The 27156-nt window shown below is 41.0% G+C and overlaps 2 protein-coding genes across 3 annotated transcripts in view; both read left to right on the top strand.

The window, feature by feature from the left end:
* The first annotated feature begins 76 nt into the window (after positions 1–76).
* On the top strand, positions 77–6590 carry LOC122980256 (neurogenic differentiation factor 4-like). Its single transcript, XM_044348071.1, has 2 exons — positions 77–1249; positions 3505–6590. The coding sequence occupies exon 2, from the start codon at positions 3511–3513 to the stop codon at positions 4501–4503; it is 993 nt and encodes a 330-aa protein (XP_044204006.1). The 5' UTR covers positions 77–1249; positions 3505–3510; the 3' UTR covers positions 4504–6590.
* A 4912-nt stretch (positions 6591–11502) lies between these two features.
* The window catches only part of LOC122980254 (zinc finger protein 385A-like), a 30797-nt gene continuing 15143 nt past the window's right edge, over positions 11503–27156 (top strand). Inside the window, exon 1 of one of the 2 annotated variants that reach the window (XM_044348068.1) lies at positions 11503–12091. In XM_044348068.1, the coding sequence (XP_044204003.1) occupies positions 12079–12091 (13 nt within the window). In that variant the 5' untranslated portion in view covers positions 11503–12078. Of the gene's footprint in view, positions 12092–16257; positions 16615–27156 lie in introns of those variants that run through there. The other variant, XM_044348069.1, reaches the window with a different exon arrangement.

Genomic DNA, 27156 nt, shown 5'->3' with positions numbered 1-27156 from the left:
CTTTAGTCTTCTATGATAGTAAACTGAATATCTTTGGGTTGTGGACGTCATCTTGGGCTTTGGGGAACAGTGATTGTCATTTTTCACCATTTTCTGACATTTTATTGACCAAATGACAAATCAGTTGCAGCCCTGTTTATGTGAATAATGTGAAAACTTGAAACTTCCAGTGCACGTACACAGAGAACTGACATTTCAGTGTCCAGTAAGTAAATATCAGAAATGTTCACCTAAACTATTTGCATATTCATAGATTCTTGATTTTACAATTAGAAAGAAGAAGCATGGTTTTAATTAAGTTTAATGTAACTTTTTTGTTGGAAAAATAAAACATTTTTTTTATGTCAGTATTTTTATATTAAATGATTACATGTCTGGAAGGAATTTTCAACTTTCAGGATACTAAAATGAAATAAATTTAGCTCCAATGATGATGGAGCTACTCAAAAATACTGACAAGCTAATAAATCATTTCATTTAGAGAGAGCTGCTCGATCATGCAATGTGGGTCATTTTGCTTTAAATGATTGATAATCCAGAGGGCACGGACCTATATTCTGCCACAAATGAGTCCCAAAGACACTCTCGATACTGTAACTGCACACCTCATCTGCTCAGAGCTGCCTCTTGGGAGAAATGAACTTGTTCAACAGCGTATCTCCGCAGTGCGGAGGGATGGATGGCTGGAAGAGGGGACGGAGCAAACACCTGCTCACATGCAACTTCAAGCTGTCACATACAGTTAAGCTCAGCCGACTGAGCGCGTCTCCCCACAGCTCAATGCATAGCCTACGTGCTGCGGATTTGGCGGCCACTCTTCCAAAGCAACAAAGAGCCGGGGCCTCTCCTGCCTGTCTGGAGAATTTCAGAGAGCCTATGCATATCTCCCGGACCCTACACACACACACACACACACACACACACACACACACACACACACACACACACACACACACACACACACACACACACACGCACATACACAGGCGACGAGCCACGGGCCGGCCACGCGCAGCTCCAGCGCGTCAGCAGGAATTGGATGGGAGTGAGGGAGGTGAAGGGGGAGGGAGGAGCTTTATGAGTGGAGGTTAAAGCCAGAGCCCCCGCAGAGTGACCCGCACTGAGACTGGAGACAACACGGTACTTCTTCACTGTCTGATGGACAGAGAGACCGGACTGTGATCCGTAGAGAAAAGAAAACTATCATCTGACAAACTCCTAGAGGAGGTCCTGGGACACACCAGCACAGGTACTTGTCTTTTATCTAATTTTATAAATGATTTAATATAATTTTACGCAGCCTGGAAAAGTTGCAGGCCTAAATCAAATGCAGCAATTACTTATATTTCAGTTTGTGACAATTATGTGGTGACATTTTGGCACAGCTTTGGACTGCAACTGACAACTCCATAAAAAAGTCAACAGGCAGTAAATATAGGCCATCTAATGAAAAATATGCAGCCTATAAAAGGCTTAATGTGCCTCAACTGGCATTTAGCAAATAGCTGCCCAAGCACGCAATTTGTGGCGAGACGTTAATATTTCTGGGAATTTCAACTTCAATTCAATCAGTCCTCTGTCTGTCACTGATCTGGGGATGTCGATCTTTCATTTAATCCCATGGTCGTCGCTTCATCCAGGGAGCAAATCCTGCGATGGCCCAGATTGAGGTTGCCTCCTGTCAGTGACTTGATCTCACTGGGATATTACCAGTTCAGAAGTTGACTGGGATTACGCCGAGTGAGTGAGAGAGAGAGGGGGGGAGGAGGAGGGGGGAGAAAAGGAATGGAAATAGATTATTCATGTATATAAATATATATATAAAAACAGCAAAAATAAATCGTCGTTATTTTCTTTCGTCCAATCAGCCGGCGCGACAGGAGGAGCTGTCCGGTGCTGAAAACGTCGTCCTGGTTTGATAGTAACAAAATAGTTTACAAAATACTTTGTTATGACTATTGATTATTGGTAATGAAAACTTCTAACAGGCTCCATCCTTTACAGAGCTTTAGATAGAGCAATTGGACCAGACACCAAAAGGAAGGTCTCTAAATCCTATTATTAGTTGGATTTTTATATTTAATTTTTCAGCTAACTGTTAAATTATATTTTCTCTATATTTTCTGTATTGCCCACTGGTCTAAATGCTGTCTTCCTCACTGATAGTGTCCTTTATTAATTCATTGAAAGTAGTCAAATTTAAACATATTTAGTCGTAAAATACTGGAGTCCATAGCCTTTAAAATACCCATTATATGTACGTTTTTAATTGTATAATGTAAACAGAAAAATGAAAAAGGACATGACCTCAGTGTCCTTACTGATATCAACAGTCCTGATCCTTCACCACTGTCAAGTCAGTTTTAATTACAGTATCTGATATCACAAATCACAAATTTGCCTCAAGAGGGGTTTAAAGTCTCTACAGAGTACAAAACTCTATCCTTACGCCCTCGGTTTAGACTAAAAAACTCCCTGAGTTGCAATCGTAATTACTCATTATCATTATCGTCATGCTTTCATGTCAAGCCAGGAAAAATAAACCATCAACTGATTTATGCTCAGCTACCTGAATACCAGCCAAAGCTTCAACCTGATGTAAAAATGTTCATAGGCTGCCTCATAATCTTAGTATCGTTACACAAAGGCTGGATTAGAGCACCCACAGACATCTGTAAGCTTTGGTGAGTCAGGAGTCCGCCAGTTCAAGCAAAGACTGTCAGGTGTTTCCATTCTTCAGTGGTGGAAAAAGTAAGTAGAAGTATCAATAAAACAAAGTATCATTACAAGTAAAACTTTACTTAAATAAAAGTACAGAAGTGTTATCAGCAAAATGTACCTACAGTATTCATTGTGTACAATGTTTCCTTTCAGAGTGTTAGATTATTATTTTGGACTATTATCACTGTTGCCTTAACATGGATGCAGCATTTTTAAATGCAGCATATTTTGTTGCAGTGGGTTAAGTTGGTGTTAATGTTGGTAGTTTAATTTTATATGCTTGTACATAAGGTCTTATAGTCTACAAAGTAACTAGCAGCTGTCAGATAAATGTAATGTAGCAAAAAGTACTAATATTTTGCTCTGATATGCAATAGAGTAAAAGTATGAAGCATAAAAAGGCATAAAATGTAACATAAAATGGAAATACTAAAGTACAAGCACCTCAAAGGTGTGCTTACAGTAAGTATGGTACTTAAACGCACTTAGTTACTCTCAACCACTGACATTCTTCCTCTGTGGTTGTATATGGAATATATATATATACATATATATATATACACACACACACACACACACATATATATATTACATTCATGATGTCCCCTGCAATAACAAAGTGCATAGATTGCATAAACATAATATCAGTATAGATGATTTTCTCTATTGATCATCATGTCCATGTTTTTCTGAAATGAATACTTAAGACAACAGGATCATTTATAAATGTCAGTATTTTCACCATATCACATGTGTTTGATAAAGATTCTCTCTTGTTTTTAGAGGACTATGATGATTAAACCGTACGTGAGACAAGGGGATGGCGAGGAGGACGTCAGCCCTCTGCAGTGGATGGATGGCGACATGAGCTCACCTGATGGAGACGCGTCATCACACCACTACAGAGCGAGTGGCGTTAACCAGCAGGCCAGGGAGGTGGGGAGTGAGGATGCAGAGGAAGATGAAGAGGACGAAGAGGAAGGACAAGAGGATGAAAACGGGTCCAAGCGGCGGGGGCCTAAGAGAAAGCGGATGACCAAGGCCCGGCAGGAGCGCTTCCGTGCCAGGCGTGTAAAGGCCAACGCCAGGGAGCGCTCACGTATGCATGGTTTAAACGACGCGCTGGAGAACCTGCGCAGCATCATGCCCTGTCACTCCAAAACCCAGAAACTGTCCAAGATCGAGACACTACGGTTGGCCCGCAACTACATTTGTGCTCTGTCCGAGGCCCTGGAGGGGGGTCTTTCCACAGAGAGCAGAGCTTTCATGGAGACCATGTGTAAAGGCCTCTCGCAGCCCACCACCAACCTTGTCGCAGGCTGTCTGCAGCTGGGTCAGACTCCAGGTGTCGGGGTGAGGCCTGAGGACAGACACGGAGTTCGGGCCCCGTCTACTCCTCTCGGTGGCGTGGTGAGCTACTCCTCTCCTGGCCTGCCGAGTCCGCCGTACGGCACTTTTGACTCTGCTCACCTGCTTCACCTGAGGGCGATGAAAGGAGGAGTGTATGAGAATCACTCACCAAATGAGTACAACGCCGGCGGAGTGGGGACCCCTCCTTACGAAGGCCCCCCTACACCACCTCTGAGCATCAGCAACAACCTGGTGCCCAAACAGGAACCTTCACCCCACTACTTACCCCCACATCACTATTCGCCCTCCCCTGCAGATCAAGGCCTGTATCAGACTCAGACCGGCTACGACGTACACATAGAGGGGCCGTATGACTCCTACCATCCGCCGCACATGCCCCCCCGACAGATAACCCCCATCTACAGAGACTAAGATGGATCAGGAGGGTCGATTCTGCTTCAGCCATCGACACAACCTGACTGATTGAGTCCGCTCTTCGATTCTTCATGAACACTGACTGACGTCTCTTAAGACCTTCTCAGTAGAAAGACTGAAAGTAGAGGAACTGTAGAATAAAACTGCTTTGTTTACACGTGTGCTGCACAATAGATTAGCACTAAACATCGTTGAAATTAGAAAATACTTGATTTAAAACATTTTCCTACATTACCAAATGTTTTAAGGGCCTTTTAAGTCCTAACAAGAAATTTCACTTTGACCACATAGTCGTGATGGATTATCTGCTACATCCTGTTAATATAAGCACTTCCAATTTAGCTTTGGTAACATCAGATGTTCTACATAAATTAAAGTATTTTTATTTATTCTCTAATTTAATACAGTATATATGGGCTTTGTTCTGATGTGCCAGTGTGTGTTTGGTTTTTCCTTTTGTATATATATTTGTGGTCAAGGCTTCTCTTTGTTTGCTACTTAGATTGATAGTTTCTCTCTTTTTTCTTTCTTTTGTGTCCTGTTTTCTTTGTTGTGTATTATTTTCATGTTTTGCACTCAAAAACGCATTCAGAGGTAGATTTCATAGCACAATGTAGCCGATCATCGGAGGGTGTTGTCTGCAGAGGGAAGATGTTTTGATTTGTAGACAAAGAAAAATGAAATGGGAGAAAATGAGCGAGGAGTTTAAGTGGGAGACAAGAAAAACTGTCATTCTCAGGTTAACATTGGATATAATATTTCCAACAAATTCTGCATTGGATACAATGTAATTTTTTACTATTTTTAATTTTTGTTGAATAATTGATGTTATTAAAATATTAAAAATCCAATCAGCTAATGGATTCTGTGGTTGAATAAAGTAGTTGATACATAGACTGAAATGTCCTGGGCTGATGTCAACACATTAGTCTTCATCTTTTTGTCTCATACTACACCTTCAGCATTTCAGCATCCTGTTTACTCGCTATTTTGTTTCTCATTTTTCTACCCAGATCTCATGGTTTAGCAGCACTAATCCTCTGGCTGTCTTTTAATGAAAGGGCGGCTGTGCAAGGCGGGATTGTAAGATAAAGATTTATGATTAACGTGGCTGCCCGGCCACACAGATCCTCTCCTTCACTGACACTGGGACGGCATAATGCTGTCCTGAAATTCACTCAGACCACAACTTTACACTCACATATGTAATAAACGTGTGTAAATTTATACCCTTGACCTTTCAAATACAGAGGCATTTATAATACCTAAATCGAGATTTATGGGGGTGAAGAACTTTCCCATTGTTGATGTATCAATAAATAATTAGAGAAACATTAAAGCCGGAAAAGAAAACATAATAAAGTAGAACAATTGAAGAGGTAAAAATTAATACCAGGTTGGAAATATAAAACCAAGGTGAGAAAATGATAAAGACAATAACAGACATCTGATCTAAGAGCAGCCACTTCTGTTCATTCATGTGTCTACGCTGGTCAGTGTGAAGGCCACCCACTGAGAGGTCAGTTGGGAAGGGTCACAAGGTCACACTGGGTCACAGCTAACTGGTGGGAATGGTCTGAAAGAGTCACCAGTTGCATCATCACTCTGCTGGTCAATTTGTCTTTCTGCATCTTTCCCATCTAGAACAGTGAGCGCTAGATAAGTATGATGTTAGAGGTTATATTATGGATGAAACACTCATAATCCTGATGAGCATCCCACGCTTGACCTGCGTTTGGGAGAAATATATCGCTTTGTTTTCACAAGGATTAGTATAAGCCTGTGTGTATGTGTATGTGTGTGTGTGTGTGTGTGTGTTTAGCGTTTGCAGTACTTACCAGGGAAACCAGGGACTGACTCTGAAGAGTGTGATGAATAACAAAAACAAGACATTTTCGTGCTCTTAACAGGCACAGAGGATCCCAAGACAAGACATGTAGGATATTCCTTCTTTTATCCACATGATAGAATAAAAACAGATGATGGACTAATGTCTCGAGAAAATAAACCATTTACCATTTGAAAAAGGCAGTTTTTCACCCAAGTCAAACAAAGGACTGCAATTGCCCTTACCCTTTTTGACCCTTGACCCCTTTTGACTAGACACTGGTCTAAATCTGGAGGCTACAATAGCAGCAGAGATACCACAGCGCTGCTCCGCTCTTCTAAAAGATATTTTTTATTTCAGCAAGCTAGTTTCCTGGTCAAAAAAGAAACTTTTGTTCATAATATTGTCAATATTCAACAGTAGCAGCTCTCTACTGCCTGAACATTATAAGTTAACAATATCATATATACACTACAAAATACATGAGAGTGTATGTGTGTGTTCTAGTAAGTGTATGTATGTGTATTCCTGTGTGTGCACAACTTGCGTGCATGGTTGTGTTATTTGGGATAAAACAGTATTAAGCAGCTGATCAGAGCTCAGTGTCTGAACTGTTGCATTAACTCGCTAATCCTGAGGGGAGAGAGGCAGTCGGGCTACAGCTTCTCATCCCCTCCGCTGCACAACGAAATGCAGCTATTGTGCACGTCAACACAAAGCGTCAGGCGGTGATAAACACTCACTCAGGAAACCAATAAATACATTTTCAATTCAAATGCATTGCAGAAAAAGTGTATGTATATGTATATATATATATATATATATATATATATATACACACATATACATATACATATAGGCATGTGAGGAGTGATTGAACTGCCAGGAGATGCATTTGTGAGTATTGAATGTGTACATGAGGAGAGTAGAATTGTGCTGCCACCAAGTGGTGAAAGATTTTGCTAAAACGAAGTAATTGGTTGGATGAAAGATGAGCATTTAGCCACTAGGTGTCACCATTAGACAATCTGCTGCAGCTGTACAGTCTGGCTGAAGCCCTCTGAATGAGCTGTAGTGGAAAAAGATTGACATGCTCCTTTACTGCTTGGCATTTCTGCAGATGATGAGTGAAGGCGCTCATTATGGATTTAGATTCATCTGTTAAACATGTTCTGTTGGAAAACTTCACAGCTTGTTGTAGAGTGCAAATTAAACATTTGTCAGTAGTGTTGCACAAATCCAGCATGATTTCTGTGGAGGTAGAGTGAATTAAACAGACAACATTTGGTGCGATCTCGTCCGTTAAACACAACTTGCCAGCAGAGTGAGTGAAGAGTGGGAATAGAATTAACCTATTTACATGTAAACTGGTTGATGCAGTGTGTTTGGATCAGAATAATCAGGCTAATGAAGGTACCTGGGGACTCTGCTCAATCAGAAATCTGCGTGCTGTCCTCTCTATCCAGCTTGCGATAGTATCAAACTCTGTAATTATTCACCATGAAAGGACATGAAAAAGGATTAATCAAGGAAATCTGACTGATTAAATCTTCAAAGGCAGCACTGAAGAGCATGGGCTAATAGGAAGGAGGGATGTGGTCGGTGCTTTTATCCTTGAGGTGGAAAAATGAGGAACAAAAGCAGACAGTGCTCTCCAGGACTGCTGGCAAACTCAGTGGAGAGCAGCTGACAACAAAACACCACAACTGGCAAAATTTGAAATAAAACTCTTATTTGGGTTAAACGTTGTTGTTTGTCAAATTTCACTTTGTGGGAATGCACTTTCTTTCACAGGCAGTAAAACAAATTATGTGTTTAATAAATCTGATGGAGGTGGGTCTTTATGTTTAATCTAGAATCAATCACACGATGTTATTAGTTGAGTAACAAATGTGTTGAATTCCTGCAATCTGTCAGAAAAAGAAAATGCAACGTTTCAGTCAAAGACCATCAATAATGAAACAACGTCTTAATACAAGGCTGCAACAACCAATCAAAAATGGGTCAAATCTCAAACACCAAACACAATAATTGATGACTGAGAAAAACAATAGCTACATATAATAAAAACTGGAAAATGGAAATAGAAAAAAACTAGATTGGCAATGTCAGTGATGGAATGTAACCAAGCAGATTTAATCAAGTGCTAGATTAAAGTACACATTTTATGTACTTTATACTTCTACTGTGCTGCATTTATTTACTTCTACTATAATTTACATATTAAGATTTTTTATAGTTGAAACTATTCAATAATAGAATTGGTTCCACCTCAACCAACAGTAAAACGCAGTACTGCATCAGCAGTAATAATATCATACATAAAAATATAACTCTCCATTCAAAAGGGTCATTGAGTTTACTTTTGATACTTTAAGTACATTTTGCTATTAATACTTACATGTAAGCAACATTTTCAATGCAGGATTTATACTTAAGCTTTAATGCTTTACAGCATTTACTTATGTAAATGATCTGAACACTTCCTCCACCACTGGGAAATGCAAAATGAGTGAATCTTAACAACAGGAGAAGTTTAAAAAATTAAGGCAGAAGGGGAGGAAGCTCAGAGAACAAGTTGCATAATGAGCCAAAAATCTGACATCCATCCTTTTTCTCTAAAAAAAGTGTTTAAAATTTAAAGAAAATACAGAATTCTGAATTTTTGGGTCATTTTTATCATGAAGTTCTGTATTTCTAGAGAAGATAGTAGCTTGTTATACTGAACCAGTTCATGATCTCCTGTCCAGCTATAAACATGGTGTCCAGCAGTTGGCCTTGTACGACCTCCCTCTGAAGTAGAAATTCCCTCTAATGACTTATAGGCTACTTATTGTCAGAGACAACTGCCAACTTTGGCAAAAAAATTATGTGAACAGGGAGCCATAAAAAATGTGACTGCATCTTTGTGGCCAAAGGTAGTTTAATTTTCTGGTTGAATGAGTTGTTACATCCGTCCGAACGGCCCCACATGTCGAGGGGAATGGTATGTAAACACTGATGAGCCATATATAGATCAGAGAGAGAGAGGGGAATGCAATGCCCTGCATTTCTCCGCCTGATGTAATGCTGAGCGTTCTTGTAAAAATTTTATTGCAGAGCGGAGGAAGAGAATAGTTTAGAGAGAGAGAAGAGTGACCCTGAGAGGGAGAGGGGGGAGGAAACACTGTGTGTGTGTGTGTGTGTGTGTGTGTGTGTGTAACAGTATCCCCCTGGTGAAATGTGCTTACTGCTCCAGTTCGCTGTCCTTCCCCACTGTCCCTTAACCTAACCCCTATGTGGCGTGTTGCCAGAAGGTGTTGGTGTTTGTGTGTCCATATTATGCAAAATAAATAAAAGTGAAGGTGTCTGACTTAAATTAAACTGGGATATAAGTTTACATGGGCATCTGCTCCTCAGAAGTGGCACTGTGGGACCCTGCCAAGCCTGACAGGACGGTCCCATTACTACTTTTACTGCTTTTACTGCTAGCATTAAACACTTGGGTTTTTTTAAACAGCCTCTCATTTACACAAGAGTACTTGACACACACACGGAGTGTCATTAAATTGTTCATATAGCTTTGAGAGACTGCAGGCTACTTTACTCACATTACTCAGCATATTCTGTAAGTGACTTGTAAGGCACAAGACAGAGCCAAGCTGACTTCTTGACAGACCTTTTAGCATATCAGAAATACACTGACATTTACTGGACGGTGCGCCATGCGTCAATCTCACCTCAGTCCTTGCCTCCTGCTCCTCCACCCAATACTGCCCTAACTCTCCAAAACAACACTTGCAAGCACATTTATGATATCCGATCTGAATTTACACCTTAACTGGCAACATATTAGCCCATGGGAGTGGCACAGTATCGTGTTTTTTATCTGTGTGACTGTGCTCATCTCTTGGCTGTCCACATTTCTGTTTCATCATCCCAGCAATTCCTGCACATCACTTGTGTTTCACTGGATGATAAATTGAACGGCGTAATGAGAGATTGAGAGGTTGAGAGTGCTTTGGACTTTTCGGTGGATCAGCAATTTAAAGATGGCTTCCTACTGTAATATTTACCTCTTGATGTTTGATGCTTTGCACTGTAGGATGTGACTGAGAGAAAAGCAACTGCAGCAGGAAGCAGCTCATGAGGAGAAAGAGTTTGGAAGATACTGTACAGTTGAGACCATCTTTGCATTTTCATTCACACTGTACCCCAGTGACTGTAACTGGATTAAAGCACTTGATTACAGAATTTCCAAATAATCGTCAGCGTAAAGATCTGTCTTATTATTGGGTTGATGTCTGGAGGGATGTCTCAAGGAAATCTGATTAGTAACAATACAAAAAGAAAAGATAAAAGAAAAAGGCAAAATGTATAAAATTCTCTATCATTGTAGAAGTCATTTAAGATCGTAAAACTGATTTATGCGGTGATATAGTGCATTTTCAAGAAAACAGGAATGTCTGTTGGTTGGCTACTCAAGCAAATTCAGTATGTGGCAAATCAAGACAAATCACCACAATGATGCAAAAATCACATAAAAATCCCACATTGCCATAAGTAATCAATCTTGCACAGTGATTTGCACATAAACCCAGAGAAATTAAAGAAATAGCTACCACAGTATAAACAGTATATCAACTTTATATTGTCTCATGGTGTAAATCATCATAAATATCATCTTGATGACGGTTGGGGGGCTGTGAAAACTCCAGAGACAACGATGGATGCAACATGTTATCCTGTTTTCCAAAGTTTATTGGGTTACTTAAATTTTTTGCATTAATTCCAAGACAGCATGATTAATGTGTTAAGCTACATGACAATTGCAAGACTTGCAGTTTTATTGCAGATTTTTTCCTTTCATCTCGATGTCAACTCATAAATGTAAATGTGCATATAACCTCTGAGATTGATGGGATGGTGCATGGAAACTTTCCTTCACATATACAGTAGTATTGCAGTCATGCTGGCACACTTATAAGATATGTAAGCCATCTGTTTCATCCGCCAATCATATTTCCCTTTGCTTCGCCTCTCAGGTTTCATCGACTTGCCACCCTCCTCCTCCTCCTCCTCCTCCTCCTCCTCCTCCTCCCCAACAACACATGCACACTCCAACCCTTGTTTCCTCTGATCTGCCATCCGTCGCCGGGGTCCCCCCCCCCACCCCTCCTCCTCCTCTGTCCTGCCCCTCCTGTTCCTTTACACTCTCTCTGCCTGTCTTCTCCTTCCTTCCACAGTTGTCCTCACATATTAGGTGACAACGTCCTAAGAAGCAGAATTAGCCTCTGGAATCTTGTGCACTTGTTTCCTTCGCTTTCCGGGAAGGTGGTGATGGCATGAGGGGGGAAAACACAGAGAAAAACGTAGAAAAACCAAGAGACGCAGTGGGGTTTCGCATGAATTAAGAGAGGGTAAAGACTGTGGGGAAGACTGGAGAGGATCTGAGAACAGTAGACAGATGAAGAAGCTGAACATGAAGACGCTGGTTGTTTGATGCAGCCACACTGTGGACATGTGGCCGCCTGCGCCGAGCGTTTCCCTCTCCACTCTCCAGCCGACTGGTGCGAGGTCTGCTCTCACGCCGCTGAGTGCTACTTTATTTATCTCTCCACAGTAACGTGAGCATACGTCTTGTTTATCCCGTTCAAAGACGACTCTGAATTACTTTATGCTGGCTGACACACTGACCTCTGGACTATCTACCGGACGAAGGACCTGGATCACTTCGAGAGCCTCGTGAGGAACAAAGGCGACCAATGTGGGGCTCAGGTAAGACCATAAACTGACCACTGAGCAATGCACAACCACATGCAACTCTGAGCATTCCTCCTTTGATCACCTTAAATCGAACTGAGAGGCGGCTAAGCCCAGATCCCCCTCATTATTGCGATATTCTGAGCAGAAATAAAGAGTAAATAACAGTCTTACACAAGGCTTTGAAGGTTTCTCTCTCCAGTCCCCTGCAAACATCAGCACTCAGCGTCAGACAAGACTTTGCACTTAGTAATAGTCTGACCCCTGACCTTTCACATACATCATTGGTATGATGAAGGAGCAGAGAGAAAGTAGAGTTAGTCAGCTGTACTTTTCCTGACATTCCTGACCAAATAGCTCCTCCGTCGACACATGACGACGCAGGAGAGAAGAGTTTGGTAGATGCAGGAGAAATAATGAGCAATGCCTACTAAAGTCAAGAGACAAGAGAAGTGAAGTGTTTTATGTTTTATAAACTAGTGCTTCAAATGATTATTTAGTGTTAGCTCAAACTGTAATAAAGGCAAAAATAAAAAATTTGGTAATTCTGTGATGAATAATTTAAGGCACATTGGGTCGTGTGCAAAGCTTCAAATGTGTCTCAAGCTAAATATAAAAGCAAAAAATTTCAGCAAAAAAAAAAAAAGAATTATCTGGAATTTAAAAACTCTTCTCTCCTTGCAATCTTGATTTGTGGATACAAAATCTGTTTTAAATCAAGTTGAGCTCTCTGAAACCAAGCAGCTTAAGCCTTTGTTTACAAGTGCTTTTGAGAATTTACTTTGTGCTTACATTTATTGGACGGTGAAGAAAAACAGAGAGAGGAGTGAGAAAAGTCTTAAGCTGCTTTGCTCATGCAGTTTTTATTCAGCAAAAATTGAATTGTAATATGAGGTTATCTACAAATATGCTTGAGCAAATTATATGTTTTGAAAAGAAAAAAAGAGTTTTAGTTGTGTATCAAACCATGATCCATCATCATGTAGATCTGATGGGGACTTTCTGCCTCCTCATTGTACAGAGTTGTGTATTTAGTCCGGTGTTTCTGCGTATGTGCAGTGCGAGCCGGTCATTCCCTCTCTATTCTAGTGACACCTATTTTAACCTCTGAGGTGCAGTAAACAGCCGCTCTGCTGTGTGCCAGGACTGCCATCGCTCTGCCATCAGAGGAGAAACAAACTCTGTTAGTCACCTTACATCAAATTGATTTACAACCCAACACGGCTGGCTGCCTTTCAGTCACGGCGTATGAAACATTGCTTCAGTCCTTCAGCTCTGGACAACTGCAGTGTCACAGTACAGCACAGACAACAGAACCAGTTAAAGAGGTGTTCTCGCCTTGATTTTTGAGACAGATTGATTACTTGAAGCATTTTTAAAATGTACATGACAGATGGCAGAAAGTCAAGTGTTTTATGAGCTGCTTTCATTTGTCTGTTGGCTTTAACCTGTAAGTGGCTGACTAAGCACGTGCTTAAGGCTGTTTCATTGGTGTTTGACATCAATGAAGACTTCATCAAACATTGGTAGGACTCCTCACGATTCACCGCTAACGATCACGACTAAAATTAGAGTATAACAAGTCTGTTGACACAGTTATGGCCTCCTGGGGCAGAGAATGACAGGATGGTAGAGGTCACATGCACATATTGTAATCGCACACACACACACACACACACACACACACACAGGTCTTCTGACAGCTCTGCTCACTACCTACATTTACTCCCTACACCCTTAACCTAACTTTAATCATTACATCTGTACATTTTGGGAATACTCCTTACCACAAAAGACAAAAGGAGTTTTCAAGTAATTTGTTTGTGTGACAAGAAGAATGTAACTTCACCTCTGTGTGCTTTAACAAAGTCACACTGTTCACTAGGCATCATGTTACAGCATTAAAATATAACAGATTTCTTCTTCTAAAAAAAAAAGTTAATAAGTTAATCTAAAACCCTGATGAAGTGAAACCAGTAAAAATTATCTTATGAACAAGCCATGTAGTCAATGAAGCAGTGGGACAAGTCTGCCTCTCTCACAAAATATTTCTCTTTTCCCTTTTATAGTTTGACCAAAAAAGAATAAAAAGAGAGATGAGAGTGAGTTCAAAACTCTGAAAGGCTAGTAAGTGGGTCATATGTTGTTTTTTGTTGTTATTTTGTTTTTTGTTTTGTTTTTTGTCAAGAATTACTTTCATACAGAACTTCCTCTTCATTGGCATCAAATTAAATAGTTGTTCGATAAATATACAATAGATAAAAAATATAAATACAAGGCCCATAACAGATTTGTGTATCACAAACACAAACAGACAGCAGTCTAAAAAATGTCTTCCAGGCAACAGCAACAACATTTCTTTCATTCAACCATAACTGGTTCAGACTACTGTTTACTGTCAATTTGTGTCATTTTTTGCCACATCGATAAAGCTGCTGTAACTCTGTTAGCCCCTTACTTACTAAAGGGGAAAAAAACGGTTTTATAAACCAATTTCACTCTTAAATGAATTTAAATAATAACAAACATCTAAACATATAGGCCTGCATCTCCACCACACCTGTGCAGTGAAACTACATCGAACAATGCTGAGAAAAACTGGCCCCTGGTTGAACCTTGCTGCAGACTGTCAGTAAAAGCTGCTGATTATAACTTTGACTCTGCTCCTGCATGTGTGAGGTCCTGAAGTTTTCCTTTGCATACATTTGGATGGTATAAGAGCTTATTTGAGCTCACCCTTTCAAAGCCATAACTACTGTGTTCTCCCATCCTGACAATAACATCCTTTACCTCTTTAGCTCTAAAGGCTTTTTCCAGCAAAGTGTTTCAATAAATGAACATCTTACACACACACACACACACACATACACACACACACACATGCAGGATGATGTGTCACCTGAGTCCAGAGGTCTGGTTTCAGTTTCCCATGGTGACATCCATTAAAGTCATGCTGTGTGTGCCCTTCCACCCTCAGACAGCCACATTAGCACCTGGCCCATTGGCCACAACAATACACCTACCTGCATTATTCAGCCCGACTCCACTAATGAGGAAACCTTATCTCTCTCTCACACACACACACACACACACACATACGAGCTTGAACACAGACACACAGGCTGACATGCAGCATTACTTGATTCATTGTATGTATTTATATATTTTTTCTATGATGACTGTCAGTTAAACTATGAAGCTCTGAGTCTGACGTGGATCCTTTTTTTATAACCTGAAGCCAGAGGTCATGTGACAGCGAGTGTGCCTAATCTAGTGGGAGAGGGTTTGATGAAGTCTTGAATATACATTGCCACAGCGTTCCACTTTGAATACATTATTCTGGTAAATGTTGGTACAGAGGTGTGGGCGGTGAGCACTCGCTGCCTCTGCCTGCCTGTCAAACAGCTGTCAAACATCCTCCTTCATCCTACCGTTTCACTGCGTCTCCCACATTTCTTCACCGTACAGTTTCATCCCCAGTCAGTGTACGTTAACCTCAATCTCTCCCCCCCGCCGCCTCCCTCCAAATGCTCCATCGAGTCTCTCAAGCTGTCACTCTCCGTCACACCTCTGTGTCTGCTTTCTTTTTGTTCTGTACGCACACTTGTCTGGAATGGCAACTACTGTGCAAAACTCGGTCAAACGCAGCATGGACGGGTAGAAAGGGAGACCAAATATCTAGCATCATATAAGGGCAGGATATTGTGAGGGCTGGCACTAAGGTACCCGAGACATGTTTAAGATGCTGTCATTGTGAAGAATGAAGAAGACAATATAGTGAGACAAGGAGAGACATGAGAGAGAGAGAAAAAACGCTAATAGTAAACAGCAGAGAAAGGGTGACAGAGAGAAGGAGAGAGCAGAATCGACAGCAGCATTATCACTGCCTCCCGATTCAAACACCCCAAGAAAACGCTCAGCACCGACTGCTCTCATTGGCTGAGCCTCCAGCCAATCATGGCTCAGGAATGCAAGGTGCCTTTAGGTTATACCCAACCCCAAAATATGATAGAGAGAGAGAGAGAGAGAGAGAGAGAGAGAGAGAGAGAGAGAGAGAGAGAGAGAGAGAGAGAGAGAGAGAGAGAGAGAGAGGCATACCGTGGTGCAGAGGTTCCTCCAGTGAGGCAAAGCTCCATCTCAGCTGTATTCTGTGGTGTTCCTCCTGCTGGAGTGAATATATAACAGTGAATAAATTACAGGCTCCCTTGCAGTGTAGATTGAGTGCATGTTGTGTTGCAGTCAGGACCGCTGTGCTTCTCCTCCGGCAACAACTGGCTGAACCAGAGCCGTGTGTCGAGATCTGAAGGAGAAGCATCTCATGTGGACAAGGGGGGAACGGAGAAGGAGAGGAGATACAACGTTAGGGAGGCAGAGTAAAGGTTGTGGTGTCAGATGCTTTTTCCACATTGAGTTTTGATAAAACCGGACACTTAAAAGTCTGAGACACGTCAGTAGCTGATCGAGGAAGAGAAGAGACGAGCGAGACGATATTGCGGGAAAAGAGAAGTTGACAGTGGAAGGATACAGGATGATCTTGGGTAAGACGGAAACAGAAACCTTTTCTACGTCTTTTCTCTCATTGATCTGATTGATTTGTTTTTACTATAATTATTACATTCCTGTTATGTTCACAAGTTAATCGTTCATCTCTGACACAAACTTTAAATGCATGTGCTCTCCAACTTAGATGCATCTTCAATGAGCTATTTACTTTGTCATATAGTCATGATTAATGTCTGTCACACACCAGTGCACAATGAAAGGGTTATCGTCTTTGGAAATTCTTTTGGCTAAAGTGTTGTTCCTGTTCATGTGACGTCCTTGGTAGAACTTTATTCTCCTTTAATTGTGTGTTAATGAATCCTGCAGTCATCACAATTATTTATATGAGGCCTTCTCAGTCAGTCCCACACACACACACACACACACACACACACACACACACACACACACACACACACACACATTTTTTTTGCCGCTGAGACCTCCACTCAACTAAACACCCTGAAAACTTTTCACATTCTACAATATTATTCATTCAATTCAGGAAATATGCAAAAATGCTATGCTAACATCTAACTTCAGAGCTTTATATGATCCCAGTTTCTTGCTGCACATAAGCCTTCATACACTCGTCGCCAACAGACCGTGTCATTCATCAATACCTGCCTGCCTCGACAACAAGCTTCATCATGAAGCAGCATCAGGAAATCAGACACCATCCCAGTTTTCACGTTCAACGTTCGTTTGTGCAGAAAGGTCTTTACTGGTTAGTCTCCTTCCCTGGAGTCTGTCATTCTTTCACTTTTCTTACAGGGCTCCAACATACAGAATCTACTCTAGTTTTTGTGTCTTTTGATTCATTGGATCATATGAAAAATGGCGTTAAAAGAAATCCAAAAAGACAGGAAGCCAAGAAGCTTTAAAGATCAGATAGAGAAAAAAATAAAATTGAGTGCACTTTATAAATATTAATACGCTAATTAAGTTTTTATTACATTTGTGTAAAGCATTTAGTGCTACTAACTGAATTATCTTAATGTTATAGAATATTACGGAAGTAGCTCAGTGTGTTCATTATCAAATTAAATACAAAAGAGCACACTGTTGCAGAATCAATCTGATAAGACGTGTGTCCATCTTTTTTTTTGTTTTTACTTTTATCAAAAAACTAAAAAGGATTCTCTAGATAAATATATTTTTATCAGTATGTCGCAGTCGTGTGAACTTCAGAGCTCACAATTTTGTTTTCATGTTTTTCTGTTTCAACATTTCATCTTCCTGCATGTGATTACAGTGACCTTGTTCCATGTGCGTGTATGTTGACTAAGTATTTGACTACTTTATTTTTGTTTGCTTGCTTTTACCCCTGCTTGAGTCTTCCTGTGATCTGTGTGGGAGTTTGAGCTTATGGTAATCCCTCTCCGGAGCAGAAGCTTTAACTCTGTGTGTATCAGACACTAAACACACTGACACATGATCACAACAACATGGGGTGACGGGGTTTTATATACTGTATTAGTTTCCCTTCACTAAGACAGAGATTTAGGCTCAGACACAAAAATAGTGTCCACGAGAGATGCGGACTTTGAGAGCGTCGACAAGCAAAGATAGAGAGACAAACACAGTAAGTCTCCTCTCATCTCCTTCTGTGCATCTGTGACAAAATATCTTCTCTCTGCCTCTCCATCCAACCACCACCATCATCATTTATTTCATTTAATGAGAGCAAAAAATTCCAACACATCAACACAATCTGCAGCGGAGTATGAAAGAAATGTGCAAAAGCTGGCTCGTCTCCCTCGATGCGGAGCAGTGTGGAACGCAGTTTAGTAACTCTTGTGTGATTTTTATGATGAATATTTCAGATCTGGAGGTTTTGAGGTCTTTATTTATTTAAAAATGGGCCAAGGCTTCTTCCAGTCTGATGCAAAGACCTCACTTGCCACTATAAACAAAGTTCATGGCTTGCATCACTGAAGAAAACAGTATGAAACAATCCATAAACGTATGTGTGTGTATCTGTGTGTGTGTGCGCATATATACAGAGCACACACGCAAAAAAAATCTACCCACTCATCAACGTCCTTCAAGAGAATCACAGGTGCATGTCGTCCCTGATAAAACAACATGACCTTTAAATCAAGGCAATGCAGCGAAGGATGAAAAGTATTGACATTTAAAATGGAGAAATCTGTCACTCTGTATGTTTGCCAAAGTGACACACATTTCATATGTCTGTGAGGCCAGAAAACACTAACGCACATAACAAAACCTGCACCGGCAAACAGAGAAGAGACAGTCCAAGAACTTTGTTACAGTATATAAACCATATACAGACTGTCCTCGCAAGATACGCCTCACCATTTGCTGCAACGACTATAACGACCTGTTTACCAAACGAGGACCCCTACTGGCTGTCAAGAGTAAATCGGAAATATTGTGATATTATTAGTGCCTCAAAACCAACTGGCTGTCCACTGGAAGTTTTACAAACATCCTGAACACACCTTTGCTGCTCATACATGATCACTGATGTGGTAATAGATAGTTTGTGGCTGTACTTTAAATATTTAAATGACCTTTTTGTATCTATATTTCCTGAATAGTGTATACTGATATTACCAAAAGTAGAACCGCAGCCTTCTCTCTCCAGCCTTACAGACTTCAGACAAATGATGTGAACAAACAACCAAAAGTACTTTTGCGACAGCTTATGCTTATGCGACAGAGACAAAGTCAATAACAAGTGAAATCCGTCATTAAATCATAGCTGACAATAAATATCCGCATTTAGATAAAGTCACAAGTGAATTTCACGCTTCAGAGATGTGAGTTGCTTACTTTGTGAGGCAGCTGGATTCACAAGATCACAACATCACAAGGTCACGTGAGAATCCATCTTGTCAGGCTTCAAGTTATGTGCTTGTGTCCGAACCACCGGTGGTTCTGACTAATCAGCGTCGCAAATACAGCTGCCTCACAAGGTGAAACGATAGATGGTGATAGACAGATGGTTCATCCAATCACCTGTCAAGTATTTTTTTTAAGTGCCTGCCCTTTTCAAAACAGTTTCCATGGACGACTTCTCAGATGGTTCTGTGTAACAAACCATCTGGCGCGTCAGGTTAGCAAGTTGACAAAAATAGACCTAGCACGTAAAGATAGCCCAACTTTTAACCTGCGATCTATCCCTAACATTACCCAGTACTTCTTTTAACTATGACCATAACTGTTTCCCAACTTTAATCAAGTAAATTTTCCACCTAAACCTAAATTAACCTGACCAGCAAATGGTCAAACTTATCTGTTTTGTAACAGTTGTATATAATGGTTTTGGAAGGCACTGACAAAGAATGATTTATCGCCAACAGATGCATCAGATTGAAAAAAAAGAAGTTAATGTGTGTTGTTTTAGAAGGCACTGACAAACAAGTATTTGTTGATAGACTTGTTTGCTATATATATATATAAAATTAGAGGGCCTTGGAACCAAGAGCACAAAACATGTACAGTACGCCTGTCATTTACTGGTTTCTAGGATGCCAAATAAGGCAAGAGAGCACATACGCTGAGCATAAAGTCTCTTTGTTATTTTTTGTTTTGTTGTTTGTTGTCCTCAAGTCATGCAGACCACAGTTGATCCACCAGTCTGACTCACCCTGCATAACCCTAGCGTGCTTAAAGACCACACTATAGCATAAAACCACATTCTGCCCTTCAGACTCCAAATCTTAATCTCAACTCCAAAAATAAAACCTGTAATTTCTGCATCCGCTAAAAATAACATCCTATATGCATTTAAGCCTCATACAGCCACTTGCTCTATTTTTCTGTTTATTGAACATCAGGCAATGATTGTCTTTGTGTGCTTTCTATTGTATAAAATAATAGGAAGATGCACCTGGCTGCTGCACATCCGATTCCATTGTTATGTACGTGGGTTCACCTTTTTACACATGTGCTTTTGTGTGTTTGCATGCTAGCTTGTGTACTTTACATGATCAGGTTTCTGTAGGTCTGCATCTGCGGTAGTGTGTTCTTCCAGCTCCCAGCAGGTGTGTAAATGGTTTGACAAACAGAATAATAATGTGGGGAAGGGCTGCCGGTCATGTTGACAAGGTGGATCTCTTAATGGCCCTCACTTTGCTGTGCGTGGTTTCATGCTGTAATGTTCTCTGTTTGCCTCAAACTGTGCTACATCATGACTGCAGCGTAATGAAAGAGAAAGTTGGCAGCCAGAGTTCAGGATGTTCCAGCACCTCCCTGAAGAGCTGAAGCCTAAGAGGAGCTACGGAATAGGCAGATGTTCACGAGCCTCTTTATGAAACAAGCTCTCAGTATCCAGCATGTTAACATGGACATATCTGCACAGTTGGATGACTATGTTTCATTCTGTAACTATAGTGTTGAAATCCAATATACCATCCTTTCTGTGCCTTAAAGGTACCCTGTGGAGTTTTTGACCACTAGCTGCGCTATGAGGCAATATTTTTACAAGCAGGCACCCGTTTTGTTTGAATCTAAACACGCATGTGGATCCAAGCAGGTACACATGACAAGCAAGAAAAGGTCTACAAGCTAGCCAACGTGAATGTAAACAATGCATAATTTAAATAATCTTTAAAAAATCAGTTTTGTAAATGTACTATGATGAAGGAAATGCATTCTAAATCTTTGTTAGTCCTCAAAGGAAATCCAAAGAACTCTGAAAGTAAACACAACTTGGGTGGTTTACGAGAAACTCCACAGAACACATTTAAATGGAAATTCCTGTATTTGAATGATGAACATTTTCTTCACCAGAAATTTAGAAAACATGGACTGAGGCAAGAACATTTCTACTGTTTTCTGATCTCATTGTTCTGTCGACAGCTTTCCAGAAACACACCTCTCTTAAACAGAAATCATTTCAAACCCTCGTTAAGTCTGAAAGAAAGTAAAATCTGCTTTACCCATGTATATCACGGCTATTGCGTCAACTAGGACCACAGCAAAATATTTGTATAAATGTGTCAGCATCTGTCTTGAGCTGACAAATAGCCTTAATAATTTAGGTAGAAAATCCACTTTCAGCTTGCCTCATATGATGCAAACACAGACTAGTGTTGCTATACAGGTATATGTGGGAAAGGTGCTTTACTCAGATTCACAATCAAACAAACTTCAGACACACATAAAATACCCAACCTAATGTCTCAGGATTCTTATATATGCTTAAAACAAGACACAACATGTGGACAGTTCATGAGGAGAGCAGCAAAATAACCGAAAATTGTTCATGCGCATTTGACATTTTGCATGTGACAGCCAAAGGTTCACCCTTAGAGGCAGCTGTACTGACTGGACTGCTTTGAACAATTTGACAATGTTACTATGAGATTTTTAACAGATGTATGTCCAGCTGCAGAGTATAACTGCATTTTTCAGTTCACAGATGGCATTTCTTCTGTACATTAACCTGCAGGTTAACATGGCTCTTTACCTCCTTCGGTCACCTTGGACTCACCTCGAAACATGTAGCTCCCTCCCCCCATCCTCCGATGCTTTCCCTCTCTTTCCACCTCATCTCCCCTCCTCGTCCAGACCTTTCTTCCTCGCTCAGTCGACTCCATCCACTCAGCCATTATTTTCCTACCAAGCCCCTCTTTGCTCCTCATTTCCCGTTCCTCGCCAATCAGGAGCTGTTTGCCACTTCATGACAGCTCATAATCAGACTCTACGCAAAGACAGACGGAATTTTTCATGAGAAATTATTAGCGGGGAAAAGCCCAGACAAAGCAATGTAACACCATTATTACATAATGATTTTTAATTTTAATGAGAGCAGCCAAATCTGTAGGGGAAAAACAAAAGTCTTCATTAATTACAAATACTGCATGAAATCAACTGCAGAGGGACAAGCTGATCTCAAGAGCACTGCATGAAAACAGACACACACACACACACACACACACACATATTTTCAGTAAAAGAGGACTTCTGAGAGTTCTCTGGGAGGCTGCATTTAAGCCTGGCCACTGGGGCGCAGAGCATCTATCATTAAAACAAAGTGCAGACTGAAATCAGCTGTGCTCTCCTTCACCAGCACTCAGCTCTCCTTCTCCGCTGCGTCCTTTTCCTCACTGTCCAGATCTCACGCAGACCAACACCACATTAATCAGCCTGTAACTTACTTCTTTTAGAGCATCATTCATTCAGACTACAAAGGTTTGTGTGTGCATGTGTGCGTATTGTCGTCTGTCCCCTGCTTAGGTTGAAATAGCTGCCTTTGACTTGAGGGTAAGCTGAGCTGCAGTAAATTGGATTTCATGCTTAGTCCTTCACAGTAGCAGTATGCGACACTAAGACAGAGCCATCCTCCGCCTGCAACCACGACAAAGTTAGCAGCTCAGCATTCCTGCCGAAAAACTACAAACAGGAGTCATAAATCATTTTAACAAATCATGATCATCGGTGTACTAATGGCATCATCTGCCACCAAACATTGGATCAACTTGACACCGTCTCTTTGTCACGTAACTTGGGGGAAAGACGAACGAGAACGTGGTGGATCCACAGCGGTTTTTCTGGTTAACAGACCCGCTGCCACCACAGTTGTCCCCTCTCTGCAGCAGTGACAGAGAGGGGTTTTTTTTTTTTATCAGGGGAGGTTGGCTAATCCGCCGCAGAAGCTCATTTCAGAGTCATCTGAGCACAGCAGCCCATTTAGATGCAGATGTGAGACGGCTGGCATCGTGTGCCGAGCTGGTCCTCTTGAGTGTGGAGCTGAGGGGGCCTGGCACTAAACATGGCTGTGTTTCTATTTTTTTGGTTTTTGGTGGGACCCTGCAGTGCTTCTGCCTCACATCTGACTTCATTCTGGTAGACAGCATGTCAACCAACCCCCCCTCCTCACTCAGTCTCCTGTCCCCTTCCCTTCTGGTCCTGTCATGGAGCACAAAGATGGAGGCAGGCAGGGAATACAGAGAGGCTCCAGCATCCTCACTGACATTGACATTACCTCTGTGATCATTAAACCTAAATTGGCTAAATGAATTGCCAATTTGATAGACCTTAGTCACAGCACATTGGTGTGTGCACGCCTGTGTGTGTGCACGTCGGGGGGGGGGGGGGGGGGGGGGGTTGTGAAATCTAGTGTGACGATAAGAATTCTGGTTGTCTGTTTTTCTTCTCTTTTTTTTCCCTCCACCTTCTGCATCTCTTCATTTCTGTCCAACTACCTCTCTCTCACAATCTACACAAAAAATTCAATAAGCTATTACACAGGCATTGATCTTTTTCTCGCCCAAACATTTGCATTAGAAAAAAAAGGCAGTAAGATGAGGGGGCCGGTTGAGACAGCGCTGTCTGTTCATTTTAGTGGAGAGAAGGGGCAATAGACACCGAGGCCTGGATTTATAGAGTTTGGCAGCACTTTAACACTTTAACTCTCCTCAGAATGTGTCCAATCAATGCTCTCCCTCCTGCGTGGCCGCTGTTGAGGAGTCGTGGCGTTCACTTATCTGATGTCATTGTAAATCAGTCAGGAGGGGGGGGTGGGGTGGGGTGTGAGGGGGGAGTGGGGGATGGGGGGTGGCGGGGGTGGGGGTGGGGGGGTCAGGGGATGCTGCTGCTACACTCCGTGCTCAAGCTGCTGTGGGGTGCTGCAGAATATGACACTGAAAAGGCTGCGTGCCAACTATAAATACATCACTCTATTGTGAGTGTCTGCGCTGTAAATGCAGATTTATAAGGAACAGCAGACCTTTAAATTGGTAATGTGGCGTAAAATGAGCAGTGGATTTAGCAGAAGCGTGTCAGGAATACACTTCACTAACCAAAGAGGAAACATAATGATCATATCTCTCACCCGATCCATGCAGCTTGAAACATTGTTGTCCCCCTTATTTGCAGAGTGTTTAATTGCATCTAAGACACTTTCCAGTTTGCTTTTAATTGTTTTTTCATGCAATAACTGGATGCAAGAAAGAATCCACAGAATGTGATAGAGAACCTTGAATTTTAGGGCTTTTAAACAATAAGTTTTGTGATAATCTATATTTTCTTTTTGTCACAAACCTCTTGAAAAGACCATAACCAACAATAACTTGAGCTAATTTCTGTGCATCATAATTTTTTGTTGTCCAAAAACTATTAAAAACACACCAGTGAGTCACACAGGTACAAGTTGTTGACATCTTCCTAAAATACAACGAACATGTACAGTGGCTCTGTAGTTTAATTTGAATCACTCCCATCATACAGTCCTGGACTATTGGCTGAAAACAGTCCCCAGCAAATACACTACTCATTTCTGTGAAGTAATATTTGCTAAAAAGCTACAGTGTCCAGGAAGTGTCGAGGAAATTATTTAATGAAATAAAACAGAGAAGCCGTGTGCACATCCACAAAACCTCAGTGGGATAGGTGCTGGATACAAAAATCTATTTAACTGCGGTTCTTCCTCTTTCTTTTTTTTGCCTGAGGAAGATCTGTAGTTGGTTGAAACGTTGCAAATAGAATGAAAGAGAGCTTTGATTTAGTGTGCGGGTACTCCTTGTATCACAGGATATTATTTAGTCTGTTTTTTTTAAATGAAACTATGTAGAAAAGCCCAGAAGTGTTAAGAAATTAACACATTAATTGGATTTGTTGACAATGAATCAAAAAACAACAAACATTTTGAACATCACCAGCCGTATTCTTCAATATTTTAACATTTCAAACACTAGAGTAAAAACAAACATGTATTTTTATATGACAGATTGCTTCTTAAATCAAAATTTATTTTTATCTCGTTATGGCTTACGCGCATTTCGTCATGGTATCTGGTGTTTAGCGTTCACTCATTCCTACATGTTCGGATGATGGTGTGAACTAAGGTGTCTTATTACCGAAGGTTTTTCACTGTGCACAAATCTTGCTGTAGTTGGTTTGGAGAGGTGATAATGACCACCATGTGAGCTGTGGGATTCTTGGTATGTCTGAAGGACATTGAAACCCTGACCTCCAGTTCTGTATCTTATTTCCCTTCCTAGCCTCTAAAACTCTCTCCTTCTCGTGCAGCATATGCGAAAGCTGCCACACGCAAATGACAATAGCTACAGCTGAGCTTCAGCTGCCACAACCTCCCAAGGACTGAAACGGTCGGAAGAGGAATGCCAGAAGGAAAGTCTTTCCCCTCCATCTATTTCTGATCCTGACAGCACATTCTTTGCGTCTCCCCTGCTGTCAGTGAAAGGAGCCTCCTCTGCTGTTACCAAAATAGCTTTTTCTTCCCCTCGTTTTGACAAGTGACCAGTTTTTCTTTTCATATGTAACAAAATTGTTCAGAAGTCATCACAAAGCGGCTGCAATAAGGATGATGGTTGCATATAATCTCAGGAGAAAAGATTATACAAATTCTCTCTGCATAGCCAGATTGGGCCTGAAGCATCCTGCTGGTTTTACGCTAAAGAGAAGAATAACTACAGGAAGCAGAAGTGGAATGGAGAGAGCGAAACAGAGAGAGGATGAGGATGAGGAGAAGGAGGAACAAAACAAGCAGGGGGAGACTGGTGCTGGAGTGAGGAGAAGTATAGATGAGGAATACAGAGGCAGGCAGGCAGACAGAATAAGGGACCGTGAAATGGGGATAGAGAACAACGCTTGGTGAGAGAGAGACAGAGGGAGAAATTGAGAAAAGGCGGATATCTGCAGCACCCCAGCTGTGAGGCTTAAGGAGCTTAGCCCTCCTGCCCCTCAAGTGCAGGCATCCACCGCTGCTGAGCTACTAGTGAGAGAAAAAGTGAGCGAGAGGAGCAAAGAAAGTAGAGGTGTGGGTGGGTAGTGGGGCTCAACACAAGAACATGATGCAGAAGATCATGGTTTTGATTTAGAAGGAGAAAATAACATTAATTTAAACAGTAAAGCAAAAAAAATAAGTTCCTACTTCAGTTAAAATCTGTTTTGCAGCAAGTGCCAGTTCTGATATGATGCTTCGATTTAAAGAAATAGTTCAGCATCCTGGGAAATTCACTTACTCTCTCTCTCGCCAAGAGTTAGATGAGAGGATTGATATCACTCTCATGACTGTAGAATAAAGATGAAGCTATTGCTGCTAAAAGCCAGTTAGCTTAGCATTAAGACTGGACTGTACTGATGTGAGTGTAGTATCAATCTTCTTATCTAACTCTTGGCAAGAAAACGAAAAGTCCTTTTTCCCTTAATTAACTATTCATTTAAGGGTTAGGGTTAGAGGGTTAAACAAAAAAAAAAGACAATAACACAACAATAAGTCATATCTTAAACAGACAACCAATCAGACAATTCCATAAAAGACAGCAAGCGAACGAGCAACTAAACAAACAATATTCAACATACACATACACACATATCGAAAACACACACAAAGACAATAATTAGGGGATTTAGCCTCTCCAAGTCATAAACTTACTAACTTACTGTAGCAAATGTATAAATGTGCATTAGTCTAGCTACATGTCCTCTTAAGAAAAGACTTTAATTTAGTACATTGGTAACATTTCCTTTAGGACATGATTGCTAAGAAAGGTGACCATGTTGAGTTGTACTTACACTTATATTAATGTAAATGACTT

Source organism: Thunnus albacares, chromosome 4 (genome assembly GCF_914725855.1).
Source record: "Thunnus albacares chromosome 4, fThuAlb1.1, whole genome shotgun sequence".
NCBI classification, from domain to species: domain Eukaryota; kingdom Metazoa; phylum Chordata; class Actinopteri; order Scombriformes; family Scombridae; genus Thunnus; species Thunnus albacares.
This window is presented reverse-complemented; position numbering and strand designations above follow the sequence as displayed.